The sequence below is a fragment of the Penicillium chrysogenum genome (genome assembly GCF_028827035.1).
Source record: "Penicillium chrysogenum strain IBT 35668 chromosome Unknown utg000002l_segment0_segment0, whole genome shotgun sequence".
NCBI classification, from domain to species: Eukaryota; Fungi; Ascomycota; class Eurotiomycetes; order Eurotiales; family Aspergillaceae; genus Penicillium; species Penicillium chrysogenum.
The window spans coordinates 5,709,599-5,724,087 of record NW_026622750.1 but is presented as its reverse complement, the minus strand read 5'-3'; the positions used below and the strand labels follow the sequence as shown (position 1 = coordinate 5,724,087).

General features: G+C 49.3%; 6 protein-coding genes across 6 annotated transcripts; 5 read left to right on the top strand and 1 right to left on the bottom strand.

Annotated features, from left to right (window-relative positions):
- Positions 1–136: 136 nt before the first annotated feature.
- On the top strand, positions 137–1,917 carry N7489_005391 (uncharacterized protein; the record flags this gene model as incomplete). Its single annotated transcript, XM_056711143.1, has 2 exons — positions 137–526; positions 592–1,917. 2 exons carry the CDS (start codon positions 137–139, stop codon positions 1,915–1,917), a joined length of 1,716 nt encoding a protein of 571 aa, XP_056569564.1.
- Positions 1,918–2,543: 626 nt separating this feature from the next.
- On the top strand, positions 2,544–3,575 carry N7489_005390 (uncharacterized protein; the record flags this gene model as incomplete). Its single annotated transcript, XM_056711142.1, has 3 exons — positions 2,544–2,632; positions 2,686–3,188; positions 3,268–3,575. The coding sequence occupies 3 exons, from the start codon at positions 2,544–2,546 to the stop codon at positions 3,573–3,575; spliced, it is 900 nt and encodes a 299-aa protein (XP_056569563.1).
- Positions 3,576–4,053: 478 nt separating this feature from the next.
- N7489_005389 (histidine biosynthesis protein HIS4) lies at positions 4,054–6,802 on the bottom strand (the record flags this gene model as incomplete). The annotated part of the gene is made up of 3 exons (XM_056711141.1): positions 4,054–4,253; positions 4,325–5,887; positions 5,950–6,802. 3 exons carry the CDS (start codon positions 6,800–6,802, stop codon positions 4,054–4,056), a joined length of 2,616 nt encoding a protein of 871 aa, XP_056569562.1.
- A 1,555-nt stretch (positions 6,803–8,357) lies between these two features.
- On the top strand, positions 8,358–8,829 carry N7489_005388 (GFA family protein; the record flags this gene model as incomplete). Its single annotated transcript, XM_056711140.1, has 2 exons — positions 8,358–8,687; positions 8,743–8,829. The coding sequence occupies 2 exons, from the start codon at positions 8,358–8,360 to the stop codon at positions 8,827–8,829; spliced, it is 417 nt and encodes a 138-aa protein (XP_056569561.1).
- A 1,115-nt stretch (positions 8,830–9,944) lies between these two features.
- On the top strand, positions 9,945–11,645 carry N7489_005387 (glycoside hydrolase family 47 protein; the record flags this gene model as incomplete). The annotated part of the gene is made up of 4 exons (XM_056711139.1): positions 9,945–10,168; positions 10,218–11,265; positions 11,318–11,492; positions 11,560–11,645. The coding sequence occupies 4 exons, from the start codon at positions 9,945–9,947 to the stop codon at positions 11,643–11,645; spliced, it is 1,533 nt and encodes a 510-aa protein (XP_056569560.1).
- A 593-nt stretch (positions 11,646–12,238) lies between these two features.
- On the top strand, positions 12,239–12,418 carry N7489_005386 (uncharacterized protein; the record flags this gene model as incomplete). The annotated part of the gene is made up of 1 exon (XM_056711138.1): positions 12,239–12,418. The coding sequence occupies one exon, from the start codon at positions 12,239–12,241 to the stop codon at positions 12,416–12,418; it is 180 nt and encodes a 59-aa protein (XP_056569559.1).
- Between the last annotated feature and the right edge of the window lie 2,071 nt (positions 12,419–14,489).

The window sequence follows — 14,489 nt, the reverse complement described above, 5'->3', positions numbered from 1 at the left end:
CTCGACGGGGATGCCACTGCGGGGCTGCGTGAGTTGGAGTTGGCCCCCGCGCTTACACCGCATAACCTCTCTGCCCAGTTGGCGTTTTGTGCTTCATGCTATTCATCTCTTTTCTAGCTCGACTCGGCGCTCGAAGATGGAGGCTGCAGGCGTTGCCCTAGCAATTCTCCCACTTGTCATCAATCAGCTTGATAATTATGTCCAGGGTCTTGAGGTTATCAAGAGCTTCGGAGCCAAACGCTATCGCAGGGAACTCGAAAGCTATTCTTCAAGCCTTGGAACTCAACAAGCCATCTTCGTCAATACTTTGGAGCGGGCCCTCGATGGAGTTGTCGAATACGAAGATGGGCTGGACGAACTGAAGAACAATTCCCTTGGGAACTTGTGGAAAAGGAAGAATCTGCAAGCGAGTCTTCATGAAAAGCTAGGGAGAGATTTCTACCCCTTCAATCAGATGATGATAGAGATTGCGACTCTCTTAGAGGAGTTGTCACGAAAATTAGGACTGGACAAGAATGCCGCGTTGGTGAGTACATCTTAGTTCTCCCGAGGTGGATATCCAGGGCTAATCAACCCTTGATCATACAACAGAACTACCGGATCGACCAGTCCGTTATCAAGAAGGAGGTCAAGAAGTTCAGAGACATTTTTTCGAAAAGCATCTATCTCGATCTCTTCGCTCGAATCGACGCAGCCAATAGAATCCTGAATACCTTAGTGGAACAGTCCGATTATCGAACCACAATAGAGAAACGGAGAATATCAAAAAGACCCTTATTGCGCCAGAGAAGGGCTCAGAAATCAGCTCGCAGTCTGCATAATGCAATAATACGGGGCAAGTATTGGAAATGTGCTTGTCTCGACCAACACTCAATTCATTTTGTTCTTGACTATCCATCAGAGGATATAAATGGTGGGTCTAAAGAGTCCTCCTGTTGCCCTCGCTTTCGAATGATTTTCCCTTCCGGCAACTCTATAGATCTTGCTACGGGATGGTGCGAAATTGAAGCTGAATCTGCTACTATTCGATCGAACGTGGATCCTTTGGACCGATTTCCCCATCAGGGCAATCAAGAGAGAGCCCCCTTCGTTAAACAGAAGGCCAAAGTGCAGTTTACATTTGATGAATCATCCGAAGATGAACAATTCATGATCTCTGATATGCCTTCGGTGCCGCCGATTGTAGACATCTGCTCAACGCTGTCTACCGTGGGGACCAACACCAACGGCGAGACAAACGAACTTATTGGGTTTATCTCCGATGAAAACCACCGCCACAATATGTATTATGTTCGGAAGCTTGCCGGGAATTTGAGATCACAATCGCTCGCTGAACTCATTGCGGCTTCGAGTGATTTCTTCAAGGCGCCTGGTAGCGGCAGCTTCCTTTTCACATGGGGCCACCGTCTCCGCGTTGCCGTTAATCTCGCCTGCAGCGTGTTCCAATTCCACGGAAGCTGGCTGAGACCCCAGTGGAGATCACGCGATATTATGTTTACCAAGACTTCATCTGGGGATATTGATAAGCCATACGTCCGTTGGAACGTAGGCAGCGATTTGGATACCTGGAGCATGTGCAGAGACAAACCAACATTCTCACTCATTCAAAGCGAAATACTGTTTCCCTTGGGCCTTGTTCTGGTGGAACTTTCTTTATGCCAGACGCTAGAGGCATTACGTATACCGGAGGATGACGATCGAGTGGAAGCATATGTGAATCTAAAGACTGCAACTCGCCTCTTGCAAGTGGTGGAGGAGCAAAGCGGTGCAGAATACGGAAAGGTAGCGAGACGATGTCTCCTTTGGCCTGGTACCAAGGAATCTACCCTAGAAAGCGAGAAGATGCAAGATGAGATATTTCAACTCATTATCTCGCCATTAGTCAAAAACCTGAGGAATTTCGAGGGTAGGGCTTGATATTGAATGTATCGAAATAAAATCAGAGATAAGGCCCAAAATCATAACTGAAGCAGTTAATTGTATAGTTCAATATAGCCTTATATTCATCGAATGTCCTATATGCTCCCTGCCTTCATTTAATGCCCTCTGGAAAACTGTACGTATGTCGTTGCCCTAAATGTGGAGTAACCCGAAAAGACCCAAGACCCCGGATATATTGGAGCTGTAAACCAAAGGAGATTCAATACACATATAATAGTTAGAGGGAAACGAAGGCTAGATCAAGCCCAATATCCCCAACCTACCATGTGCGTGAGCGGAATTGATTGCCTAGTTGGGAAGAAGCGTTGGAATGAGGATGATAGGAGTTTTGAAAGTGCGCCATGTCCGATATTCGTGCTAACACTTTAAATGATCTTAATCGCAGTCTCAACATCAAAATTGCGATACGAAGTACCCTGATAGTCCGTTGTCGCAAAGAGTCTAAAACGTTCAAGTAATCACACCATCGCTGATAGGACAATCTCTCTAATCTGCCCGCGGAGACATCCAAGCTTAATAATCATTTGCCACCCCTCCAAGGGAAGGTTATCTTCTCAATTCTTCCTTTTTCCTGCACTTCACATCTCATGAAAAAAACAACAATGGCTCCTTCATTTATAACCATTGATGCCAACGATATGGACGTGGATTTCTCCACGACCAAGCCTGTCCAGGCCAAGCGCACACTCCTGCTGGCACCCCCTCCATCGCCACTCAAGAAGATAAACTCCGAGACCTCTTCAGCACCTTCGACCGCTCAACCACAGACCTACAAATGCTCGACCGACTCTCCGCAGGCGTCGTCTCCCTCCCCGCAACAACCTACGACCTCGTCCTCATCCTCACCGACACAGACGGCACACGCCGCTCCGAGGCGCTGCAACTCCTCACTCGAAATGTATACACCACCCTCGTGCCCGCCATGAAGGCCGGCGCCAAGCTGCAAACCCAAGACTCAGCGCTCAATGCCTCGGATGCCATGGAAGCCGTCCTGGCCGGCCTCGTGCAGTCCGATAACGGCTTCGAGAAACCAAACTTTGAGCCCTCCGCCGCAGTCCCTTTAAAGTTCGGCCTGAAGAAGAAGAATAAGCCCACGCCAACCGCAGTTCCTAGTATCCCGACAGGATTCGCAGCGCCGATGGGGATAGACTCGCCCGTGACTAATCACGACCGCGATGAGGATGACGAGCTCATTAATGAAGATACGCTCCTTTCTGAGGAGGATTTAACAAGACCCATAATGCCGCGTATGTCAACGCCCACTCCCTTCCAAATATTGCACATTGTCATTCCTACAGGATCTATATCAGTTAACACCATCTTCAGCTCCAGAGTGCCAACCCAAGACCGGTCGTCGGCGACGCGCCTGCAAGGATTGCACATGTGGTCTAGCCGACAAACTCGAGGCAGAGGATAAGGAGCGCCGCGCAAACGCTGATAAAGAATTGAACGTGATGAAGCTGGATACGGGTGACTTGAACGAGCTGGACTTCACGGTCGAGGGAAAGACTGGTTCTTGTGGGAGCTGTGCTCTGGGTGATGCCTTCCGCTGTGACGGTTGTCCTTACATGGGTCTTCCTGCCTTTAAGCCGGGCCAGGAGGTTCAGATTCTGAATGATGTTGCGCAGCTTTGAGAGAGGATCTCTACTTTACGACGTGGGCTACTTTTTTTTTTCCCTTGATGACGGAAGTGGGGGTATTCGGTCTTTGCATTGGGTTTTCTGAGCCTTTTTTTTTTGGATTGGTTTCATACAAAATTATGCTAGGGGCGTCTGGTTTTCATTAACTTGGTGAAATTATTCTTTATTCATTTTTTACTGTCTGATCTTGACTCACCTGAAGACTGAAATTTCAAGTGGAGCCCAACGTCATGTCTTAGATCTGATAGTGGGATGATCGGCCTTAGTATACATATGCATGCCGTTCATCTGCCGAATGTGACGACTTACTTATTTACTTGGAATATTCTATTGATTGGTTTTATATACTCAAGTTTAAGCCCAATGATAACCAAATTGCTTTTTAGCTACATATGCATCTGTGTTCATAGCACATCCAATCATGACAAAAACCGAAAAGAAAAAGAGAAGAAAAATATATGGCTTACCTGACCTATGACTGGCTCTTCTTCATGTGGGCAACACGGATGCTGACGGCACGCTTGTGCGCCTCCAAGCCTTCCACAGCGGCGAGGGTCTCAACCGTCTTGGAGAGACCGAGCAGGCCATCGGCGGTCAGGTTAGAGCTCGTGATGTGCTTAAGGAAGGAGCCGAGGTTGACACCCGAATACTGCTTGGCGTAGCCGTAGGTAGCTGGAAAGGGATATGTTAGCAAGACTCAAGCAAGAAGATAAAAGGGAAAGCCGCTGCAGAGAGACACTTACGCAGCGAGTGGTTGACTCCGGCGGAGTAATCGCCAACACTCTCGGGAGTCCAGGCGCCGATGAAGACACTGCCGGCGTTCTTGACATCCTTGACAATAGACTCGGGGTTCTCGACCTGCAGGATCAGGTGCTCGGGGGCGTAGTCGTTGCTAAGGGCCATGGCCTCGTTGATGTCCCGCACGACGAAGGTGATCGAGTGCGCGAGGGAGCCACGGACGATATCCATACGGGGCAAGGCCTTGGCCTGGGCATCGACCTCGTCTTCAATGGCACGAAGCTCGGCCTCGTTCAAGTCAACGGCGATGAGGATCACCTGTGAGTCAACACCGTGCTCGGCCTGACTGAGAAGGTCGGATGCAACAAAGGCCGGGACGGCGGTTTTGTCGGCGATCACGAGGACTTCACTGGGACCGGCGGGCATGTCGATGCTGACGCCTGCGGATGTATCGTTGGACACGAACATCTTTGCGGCCGTCACGAACTGGTTGCCGGGACCAAGGATCTTGTCGACCTTAGTAATGCTCTCGGTGCCGTAGGCCATGGCGGCCACGGCCTGAGCACCACCAGCCAACACGATGCTCTCAGCGCCGACCTTGTGGGCAACGTATACGATTTCGGGGGAGATACTGCCGTCCGAGCGGGGAGGTGAGGCAAGGACAATCTTGTTGCAGCCTGCCACCATGGCGGGAACACCCAGCATCATGGCAGTGGAGGGCAGCACAGCGGTACCACCGGGGATGTACAAACCAACCCGCTCAATGGGGCGCGAGAAGCGAGAGCAGACCACACCGGGCATGGTCTCCATCTGGAGGGCGTCGTTGCTTCCCTTCTGTGCGGAGTGGAAGCGGTCGATATTTCCAATGCTGATATCAATTGCCTCCTGGACATCGGGGGACAGCTTCATGAGCTCAGCGGGGAATGGCGCGTGGATAACGGGGGAGGTGAGTGATGTAGCCTTCTCGAACTTGTGGGTGTATTTGAGAACTGCAGCGTCGCCGCCATCGCGGACATCCTGGATGATTGGCTTCACCAGGTTGACAATGGCTTCGTTAGATTTCTGGGAAGGACGCTTAAGGTACTCGCTGACCACCTGGGGAGTAGTGGAGGCAGTGATAACACGCTTCATTTCGATTCGGGATGTAACATCCTCAACCGGGGCGGGTGCGGGGGCAGGGGCAGGGGCAGGCTTTGATTCGGGCTTGGCCAGGCCAGCCTTCTCAGCCCAAGGTCCCTTAGCGTCACCCTTTCTCCGCTTCACCTTCAAGCTCTTGAGGTCAAGGTTGCGCTCGATATCCTCCAGGCTAACACCGGCAGCAGTGCACTTGGTCAGGGCAAAGTAAAACAGGTCGGCGGCCTCGAAAGCAACCTCCTCCTTGGTCTTCGCACGGCACAGCTCATCAGCCTCCTCCATGATCTTAGCATCGATGAGCTTGGGCTCATTGAATAAACGCGCGGTGTATGATCCAGCCGGAGCATCCGCTTTGCGGGCGTCCAAAGTCTTCTGGAGACGAGACAGACCAGAAGATGCACCGAAGCAGGTTTCAGTGCCAAGGTGGCAGAATCCTAATGAGTCACCATGGTCAGTATACATATATCATCCACCAACTTAGATAGCTGGTTCTTACCACGTCCAATTTGCTTCACAACAAAGACCAAACAGTCGGCATCACAGTCGAAGCCAATGCGGATCAACTCCTGTACATCGCCGCTGGACTGGCCCTTGTACCAAAGACCGCGCTTCCGGCTTTGGTAGACACCGGTGCCAGTACGCAAGGCCTCAACAATGCTCTCGTCGCTGCTCCACACAAAGCCCAGACAGGCTCCCCGCTCATCAGTGACCGAAGTGGCATATAGACCATTGGCCTGGTCAGTAACAGCGGTCGACGCAATAAGCTTAGCGGCAGAGATCTGGCCAGCCACATCCCGCTCAACGGTCAATGCCTGTGAGGGAACGACAGCAATCGCACCCTGCTTTGTAACTTGTGTAATAACATCCTCCGACAATGTCTGAGTACTGAAGGTTGTGAAGAGCCGTGGGGAGTCCGAGCTAATCTTCAATTTCTCGGCGGCGGCGGAGATGGTGGAGGGTGAAGTGCAGACGCTAGCTTCGCTGCGCTCGGCATTGGCAGCAATCCATTGCTGGAAAGTATCCAATTCGGAATCTGACAGGGCGTTGACAAGCAAACGGGACGAGGGCACGGATTGTTCTTCGGAGAGGGTGGTCAATTGGTCCAGGTTGATCAAGATCTTGGCGGCACCAGCGTTCAGGATATCGACGAGATCACCGGCGGAGGAGATTTCAGTTGCGTCGACGAAGACATCGAGGGTGCGGAAATTCTGGCGCAGGAATTGCTCTGCCTGAGCGAGACTCGAGACCTTGATCAGTACGCGGCCGAAGTAGGCGATCTGCTGGAGCGAAAGTCCGGAGTCGGAGGCGGGGGAGGAGGGGTCGTGGGAGATAAGGAACGGGGTCGCCATGATGGGTATAGCAGTAATAGAGAATAAAAAGATTAAAACGATTGAGGAGAATTATATCCCCTAAAATATAAGACCCTTTTGGATTGGGGGGGAATTGTGAAGGAGAGCGATGACTCCAGCGATGAATCCCTTGGCCTTTTTTTTCCCGGCCCCGCTGAATCATCGGCTCTATCGTGAGCCTTTGATTAGTGATTCTATTTAGTGATCTACCTAGGCACATAATTGTGATATGTCTCTGCATTTCTTCATTTCTGAATTCTCTAATGTGCTAATGTGCCATTATGCAGAAACCCGATCATTACATTACATGGCCATAGATCATTCATGGCGGACTTAATGGTGTGCAGGCCCACGCTGCTGATGCTAATACAATCAGAACAATCAATGACTCTCCAGCGGAAGTCTGACTTATGGGATGGCTGGGTAGCACTCATAGGTCATAGGTGCTATTCCTATGCCAGGACACCACTGCGTTGCAGAGCGATCATTCAGATCAAGGCGAGCTATGTTGTCGCTGCAGCAAGAGGAATGGTGTTTGCCTCCTCCCATGAGATGTTTGTAGGAAGCTTGCAGGAAATGCGCTGATCTGCGATGGTATATTGACTATGTTCGCCCAAATCAGGTGTTTCCCTAATTACTGTGTCAAAGGTCATGTCGGTCACGGCGACATTGCTTTTTCGGGTTATGACTCACTCCAGATCAGTCTTACCTCAGTGTTACCCCTATCAAGTACAGTGGCCTTGTCTCCTAACTCCGGTGACTTCTCCAACAAATTCACATCCGAGCACGCCTTCTTTGACGAATGCGTTTACCAAAGCATTGGACTCTAGAGCAGCAACATGGGTCGAGGGAGGCAGAGTATCAGTTCCTACCGTCTGTTGGGCTCCGTGCTACATGCGACATTTTGACATGCATTTGATCAGTGATGCCTCTGCAATCTCTGGGTGATGTGCTTCTCTGGCCAATTTGTGTTGTCCTTATGGGACTCTCACAAGTACCGACGTGTTGGATGATCCCATGGCGAAGGATGTGGAGACTCGAAGGCAAGTATTCTCGATTTAAAAATTTATTTGCTTGAACATTTCCATAAGACATGATGCCAAATTGATATCGAATTGAAAATGCATGAGGCGCCCGAGGCAACATTCTAGTGTATAGGGTGCCTCCACATCGATCGCTAAGATGTAAGTAACTGCAAGCGCGTGACTGCAAGCGCCGTGACTTATTCGATGTATCGTGAAGCTGGAATATCGAAGGGGCAAAAATGTATATGCTGGAACGATTAGAGACCATAACATCATCGGGTCAATGTCCGTGTCAAATGCAAGGTCCCGATCAGACGAGAACCGGTAAAACGACGTTGGAAAGGCCCCGGGTGTATTAGGGATCAATGCCTTCTCGCTGAAAATGGCCCCTTTAGGACTCCGCCATTTTCATCAGATTGACGCCTAGTGCGAATACGAGAATAAGCAGGCTTAGCGTAAGTCCATCAGTTAAAAGGCCCTTCAACCCCAAGCAGGGACCTTGTGAGAATCAATACCATTCCAATATCAATATGTTCCCACCCACCCCCACCGGCGAGAGCAGCTCCCACTCCGGCAACTGCCACTGTGGTGCCGTGAGGTTCAGCTTCACATTATCACCGCCCCTACACGAGTACCCCACCAACACCTGCAACTGCTCCATCTGCACGAAGAACGGCTACTTGCTCGTGTACCCGCTCACCAAGGATTTCACCGTCGAAAGAGGCGAGGATGTACTGAAAGATTATCGCTTTGCCAAGCGCACGGTGAGGCATCAATTCTGCGGAGAGTGTGGAAGTAGTTGCTTCATCCGCCCCCCGCCAGAGGGGATAGAGGGAGCCCCTCCGATCACTGCGGTCAATGTAAGTCGAATGTCGAATGTCAAATGTTATGGTGGAGCTACTAAAATTATGTTAGGTACGACTGCTACAGGACTTTGACGTTGAGAAACTGATTCTCAACAAGGTTGATGGAAGGTCATGGGCGCCAGAGTACAAAGTCTAGATCAGTTCTTTGCTTGATCCTATGATCTCATGATTTGGCTTAAATTGATGATTTGACTTAGCACTGTCTACCTTAGTAGTGTAGAGATGGTGGCAGATGATATAGAGGGCAGATGACGAACAATTATATATCGTAGAATCCCGAAGCACCTACGCTTTGGTAATTCCTCACATGGACGCAAGGGAATTATCCGGTTGCACATATTGTATTCTCAACCGAAACTTCCGAACTACAAGTACTTGCGACAAGTGGTTGGAGCCCAAATGCGCAATGTCGGCACGGACCTAACTATATAAGTGCTCATGATTGATATAGATGTTCCTCGGTTGGACCAAGTCCATCAGGATCTCAAAACCTGGAGAAAATGACTTTAATATATATTGACGGGTCAGACACTTCAGTCGGGTGACAAAATACGTTGAGGGGTATGTTGCATGTCAAAGCACTTGGCGTGACTCATTTTTATCAGCCCAGCTCATGCTAGTCAGGTACGTCCTAGGCATCCTGGCCATGAGCATCCGAAGACAGGCGTCATGTTTTCAAGTGGTCGTCTGGTTTGGTCACTCGTATAGTTATGGTGTCTGAAAATCCGAGTCAAAGGTCGACCATGATCGATCTAGAACATGGAATAGTACTCGAACATTGAATAGATCTAACAAGATCCCAATTATGTGAGAATCTTGAATTAAAGATACATACTTCGGCCACTTGCATTCTCCGATGCACGCCAATAGTTGGTGCCCTTGCAGATCCCCCCTGCGTCTTGTCCGATTGGATCCTTTTATTTTTTACAGGAATGACATACCATGTATAATGCACAATTCCAATTTCATGGTGATCAGAATGCAAGTGACAGGGGAAATAGTAAACAAATCGGGGTCGCGTGTCGGCCTGCCCGCGTGCTGCCTTCCCCTTTCGCTTCTTTCTTGACGACTGCAACCTCACTATATCCTCATTCCGCACTCCCTTCATATTTAAAAACTGCGTTGACCTGCTGCATTGCAGTTCAGGTGGTCCTTCGTTCGCAATTGAAATTATCCTTATGCGTGCCCCTTGCACCGATCGAGCCTAAGGAAACCCGTATATCTATACCTAACTACATCCACCGCGTAATCATGCGCATCTCCTCTCTGTCACTTCCTTTGGTGCTGAGTCTCGCCGGGTATGCTACTGCCTATCCCTACTCTGGATCAGAGGTGATCCTGCGCCGCCAATCAGATAAACAGGCCAAGGCCGATGCTGTGAAGGAGGCCTTCCAACATGCATGGAATGGATATGTGAAATATGCTTTCCCTCACGACGAGTTGCACCCCGTGAGCAATGGCTATGGTGACTCCAGGTGAGCATATTTGATTATGCAGTTCGCAGCAAGAACTGATATGGGATAGGAATGGATGGGGAGCCTCCGCTGTCGATGCACTTTCAACTGCCATTATTATGGGTAACCGGGATGCCGTTCAAAAGATCTTGGACCACATCGAAACTATTGACTTTTCGAAGACCAACAGTGAGGTCAGCCTGTTTGAAACCACCATCCGATATCTCGGTGGCATGTTGTCCGGCTATGATTTGCTGAAGGGTCCTGCAGCAAAGCTTGCCCCCAAATCAAGTCAAGTCGATGCTCTGCTTGCCCAGTCCAAGAAACTTGGCGATGTCTTGAAGTTTGCCTTTGATACACCATCCGGTGTTCCCTACAACAATCTTGACATCTCTTCCAAGGGAAACGATGGCTCCAGTACCAATGGTCTTGCAGTAACTGGAACTCTGGTGTTGGAATGGACCCGACTGTCTGATTTGACTGGCGATGATGAGTATGCCAAGTTAAGCCAGAAGGCCCAGTCATACCTTTTGAACCCTCAGCCATCAAGCGGAGAGCCATTCCCCGGGCTGGTGGGAAGCAACATCAACATCTCCAACGGCCATTTCACCGACGGAGCTGTCTCTTGGAACGGCGGCGATGACTCATTCTACGAGTACCTGATCAAGATGTACGTGTACGACCCCAAGCGGTTCGAGTCATACAAGGACCGCTGGGTCCTCGCAGCCGAGTCGACAATCAAACACCTCCAATCGCATCCCGGTCCTCGCCCGGAAATCACCTGGCTGGCCTCATACTACAACGGCCAACAGGGTCTAAGCTCACAGCATCTGACTTGCTTCGATGGCGGCAGTTTCATCTTGGGCGGCACCGTGCTGGATCGGCAAGACTTTATCGATTTCGGCTTGGAGCTCGTGGATGGCTGCGAGGCTACTTATAACCAGACTCTAACCGGCATCGGACCAGACTCGTGGGGCTGGGACCCGAAGAGAGTGCCGTCCGACCAGAAGGATTTCTACGAGAAAGCCGGGTTCTACATGGAGAACGGTTCATATAATTTGCGCCCTGAAGTGATCGAGAGTTTCTACTACGCATACCGCGTCACAGGGAACGAAATAGTGAGCCAGTCTTTCTTCTAGTGACGTTTTGAAGACGCTGACCCGTATATAGTACCGCGACTGGGTGTGGAATAGTTTCAAGGCGATCAATGCTACCTGCCGCACTGACTCGGGCTTTGCTGCTGTAAGCAACGTGAATACAGCTGGAGGTGGCGCAAAGTACGATAACGAGGAGAGCTTCCTTTTTGCTGAAGTCATGAAATATGCGTACCTCGTACATGCAGAAGGTAAGTTGCTTACCTTCCTCGCCATCTTTCTATTTTCTGGAAACAATACTAACGGGGTTCGGTATAGATGCTCCATGGCAAGTTCAGAAGGGCCAGAAGAATGCTTTTGTTTTCAATACCGAGGCTCATCCCGTGCGCGTGGCACACACCTAGTCTATAGGATAGTTGGTCCATCACTACAGTATGTATACAATGCATGCATCAAGCATATATTACCCTTCTGGCATTGGATTTGATGGTAAAGAAAATTTTTGTATCTATCTGAACCGTAATAATCTTACGTACTACTGGCCTAGAAGTGCTGACGCCTTCAACCCAGACGGCTCTCAAGTCTAGCAGGTGTCGTGAGAAAAGGATGGACTGTTCGTATATCGCATTAGAAATTATATACCGGACATTGTAACAGCAGAGATTAAGCATTAAACATCAAGCCATTCCACTACACCCCAGTAAAGGGCAAGGGGCCTTTTGATAAGCCATACACTTCAAATTATAGCGCATATAGAACCAACGGCTAGTGACGATCACGCGTCGAAAGCTTTTTTGGCGTCTAGCTGTTTTGCAGCCTTCCGCAGCCTATGGCAGGCAATAGAGGCACGCACACAAAGGACGAGGTTGAATAGGCTGAGTGAAACTTTCCGTCAGATCCAGAAACACAACATAAACGAGAAATACTAGACTCACATTCCAATAAGTATCATAGAACACCCCAGACACTCAGCCCCGTACAATAGGCCCCTTGTACCATGGCCACTGGGGTAATAACCACCAAGATTGTAAAAGACAAGCTCGTGCAAGTGAAAACAGACTGTGATAATCTGAGCAATGAAAGCGATGCAGTCGAACGCAACGATTACACCAGGGTGAACAGCGCAGTTGCAGAAGACGACGATGAGAAAGATGGTGGACCAGACGAATCCGTATGAGGCCTGATGATAGAAGATGCGGGGTCAGTAAGTTTGCCCTACAACGACCGTGAAAATTGTTATAGTCGAGATTCTTTGACTCACTGTACCCAGGTTGAGGCTAGACCATGCTTCTCCTAGCCCATCGGTGGAAACGACTCCTTCATGATGCTGCACCATGGCCCAGGCAAAGCAGATTATAGCTACCATAGTACAAAGTACTGTGCCAAATCGAAGAGAAAGAAGCGAAAGCCATTTCTTCTCTTTCCTAGGTATTGCTTCGATGCAGAAAGAAGGGGAGGATTGGTGGTTCAAGGCCGTAGACATGGTTGCGAGTGGTATGTGATATTAAATATTATGGGAACTATAGAGAGAAAAGACGAGATGGTATGGGAAACACCATGATTTAAGAGTACTTATAGAACAAAAACACGTTCATATGTCATGCTAATCATTGCCTTTTATATGCCAACACAGCCCTCGACATGCGGTGGCAATGCCAAGGGCCTATCAAGATGACCCCACAAATCCCGAGCTGACCAGTAGACTCGATGAACAGTTGTGGGGTTTATATGCAGGGCCCAATCTACATCGGCGGCCCCAAGCTGAGCCTCTTACCTGCCCATTCAGCAAATCATGCGTCGTCGTTACTATGTAATCCGCCCTAGCCATTTTTTATAAATAGCGCCATACCTTTGGTTAAATTAGCTAGGGCCTAAGGCTATCATCCTAGCTGCGTATTCCATATCTAGCGTTATACAACGATAATTATAGCTTCGGAATCGCGTAACTAATATGTTTTAGCTTACTTAGATATGGGACTATTACGACGGCTAATATCACTATTAGGGCGCATTTAGTTAACTAGATTAGAGATAAACTTCTTATCGGAATAGACGTCTTAGGCCTGGAAGGAGTTTGTCTACACTTTGACCGAAAGACTCTCTACTTAGGGTAGGCTTTAGGGTAATTGTGAATTTTCCAAACTAGGTATAGACTGATCATAGCGAGATCGGTCGGACCGTCCTCTCCAACAATAGCGGGCCTAGAACCTCTCGATTCTTCCTAGCCCTGAAGGCTTTGTCCTTTTCCTCGCGTCTGTTTCATGATAATTCCGTGATGAGAGCGGAGATAAGAGTGATCCCATTAACAGATCAGGCCAGGGTTGGTGATCTGGCCATTTCAGATTGAGGGTACTACGTTCAGCGACCCGTCCTTTCTCACTTAACTTCACCAATAATTCGAAAACAGGGGATGTGGTATTCGAGGCCGCTGTATTTCTGACATTTTGGTGTGCTATATCAGAACATCGTGTTAGCCAGAGAAACGTGAACCGAACACAGGGGGCTATACTGTGTTGATTACCTGAGGTTTCTGAATGGTTAACATCCCATTCCTTCACGGTTGCTAAGAGGAGGCAGAGGACAACAGCCATGGGGTATTCGCTGATATTAAAAGGCAATTCCTTTGGAGCTTTGTCTTCAGGAGGCTCATTTACCCTCTGTCTCATCTTCTTCTTCCTGGGCCATGCCAACCCCCCTTTACCAAGGCACTGAGTGGCAACCATAATCTATCGTTGGAGCAATTGATCTGCCAGATGGTAGGTTGACAGAGCGTGGTGGTGTCACTAGTAGGATGGACGATGAGGGTGGTTGTTGACCAATTGATCTGGCAGATGGCAGGTTGATAGAACGTTGGTGGTGGCTGGGTGGGGTGGGCGATGGGGCTGATAGCAATCCTGTCGAGTAAAGCAACCATAGGGCGGAAACCTCATTTCGGGCGTTGGCAATTGCAAGGCGTCTTGAAGGTCCTCCCTTCATTGTTTGTAATGTTCAGTAACATAACAGCATTTTGCTGTCGCACAGTGTTGATACATCGTTGTTAGGCTGATGGTCGTGACACCGATGACCTGTTTCGGAATCTTGTGTGGTGTCTCCTTGCTCTTTACCACTCTTGGAGAAGGAGGTCTCCAAATCTGGATTGTGTGTGGTATTTCCTGGAAGTCGAGAATGTCATTATTCGACCCCAGGGTAGCCAGTAAGCAAGCTTTATTGCCCAAGAGTGCGTCAGTGTTAGGCCTTCGCGAAGCTTC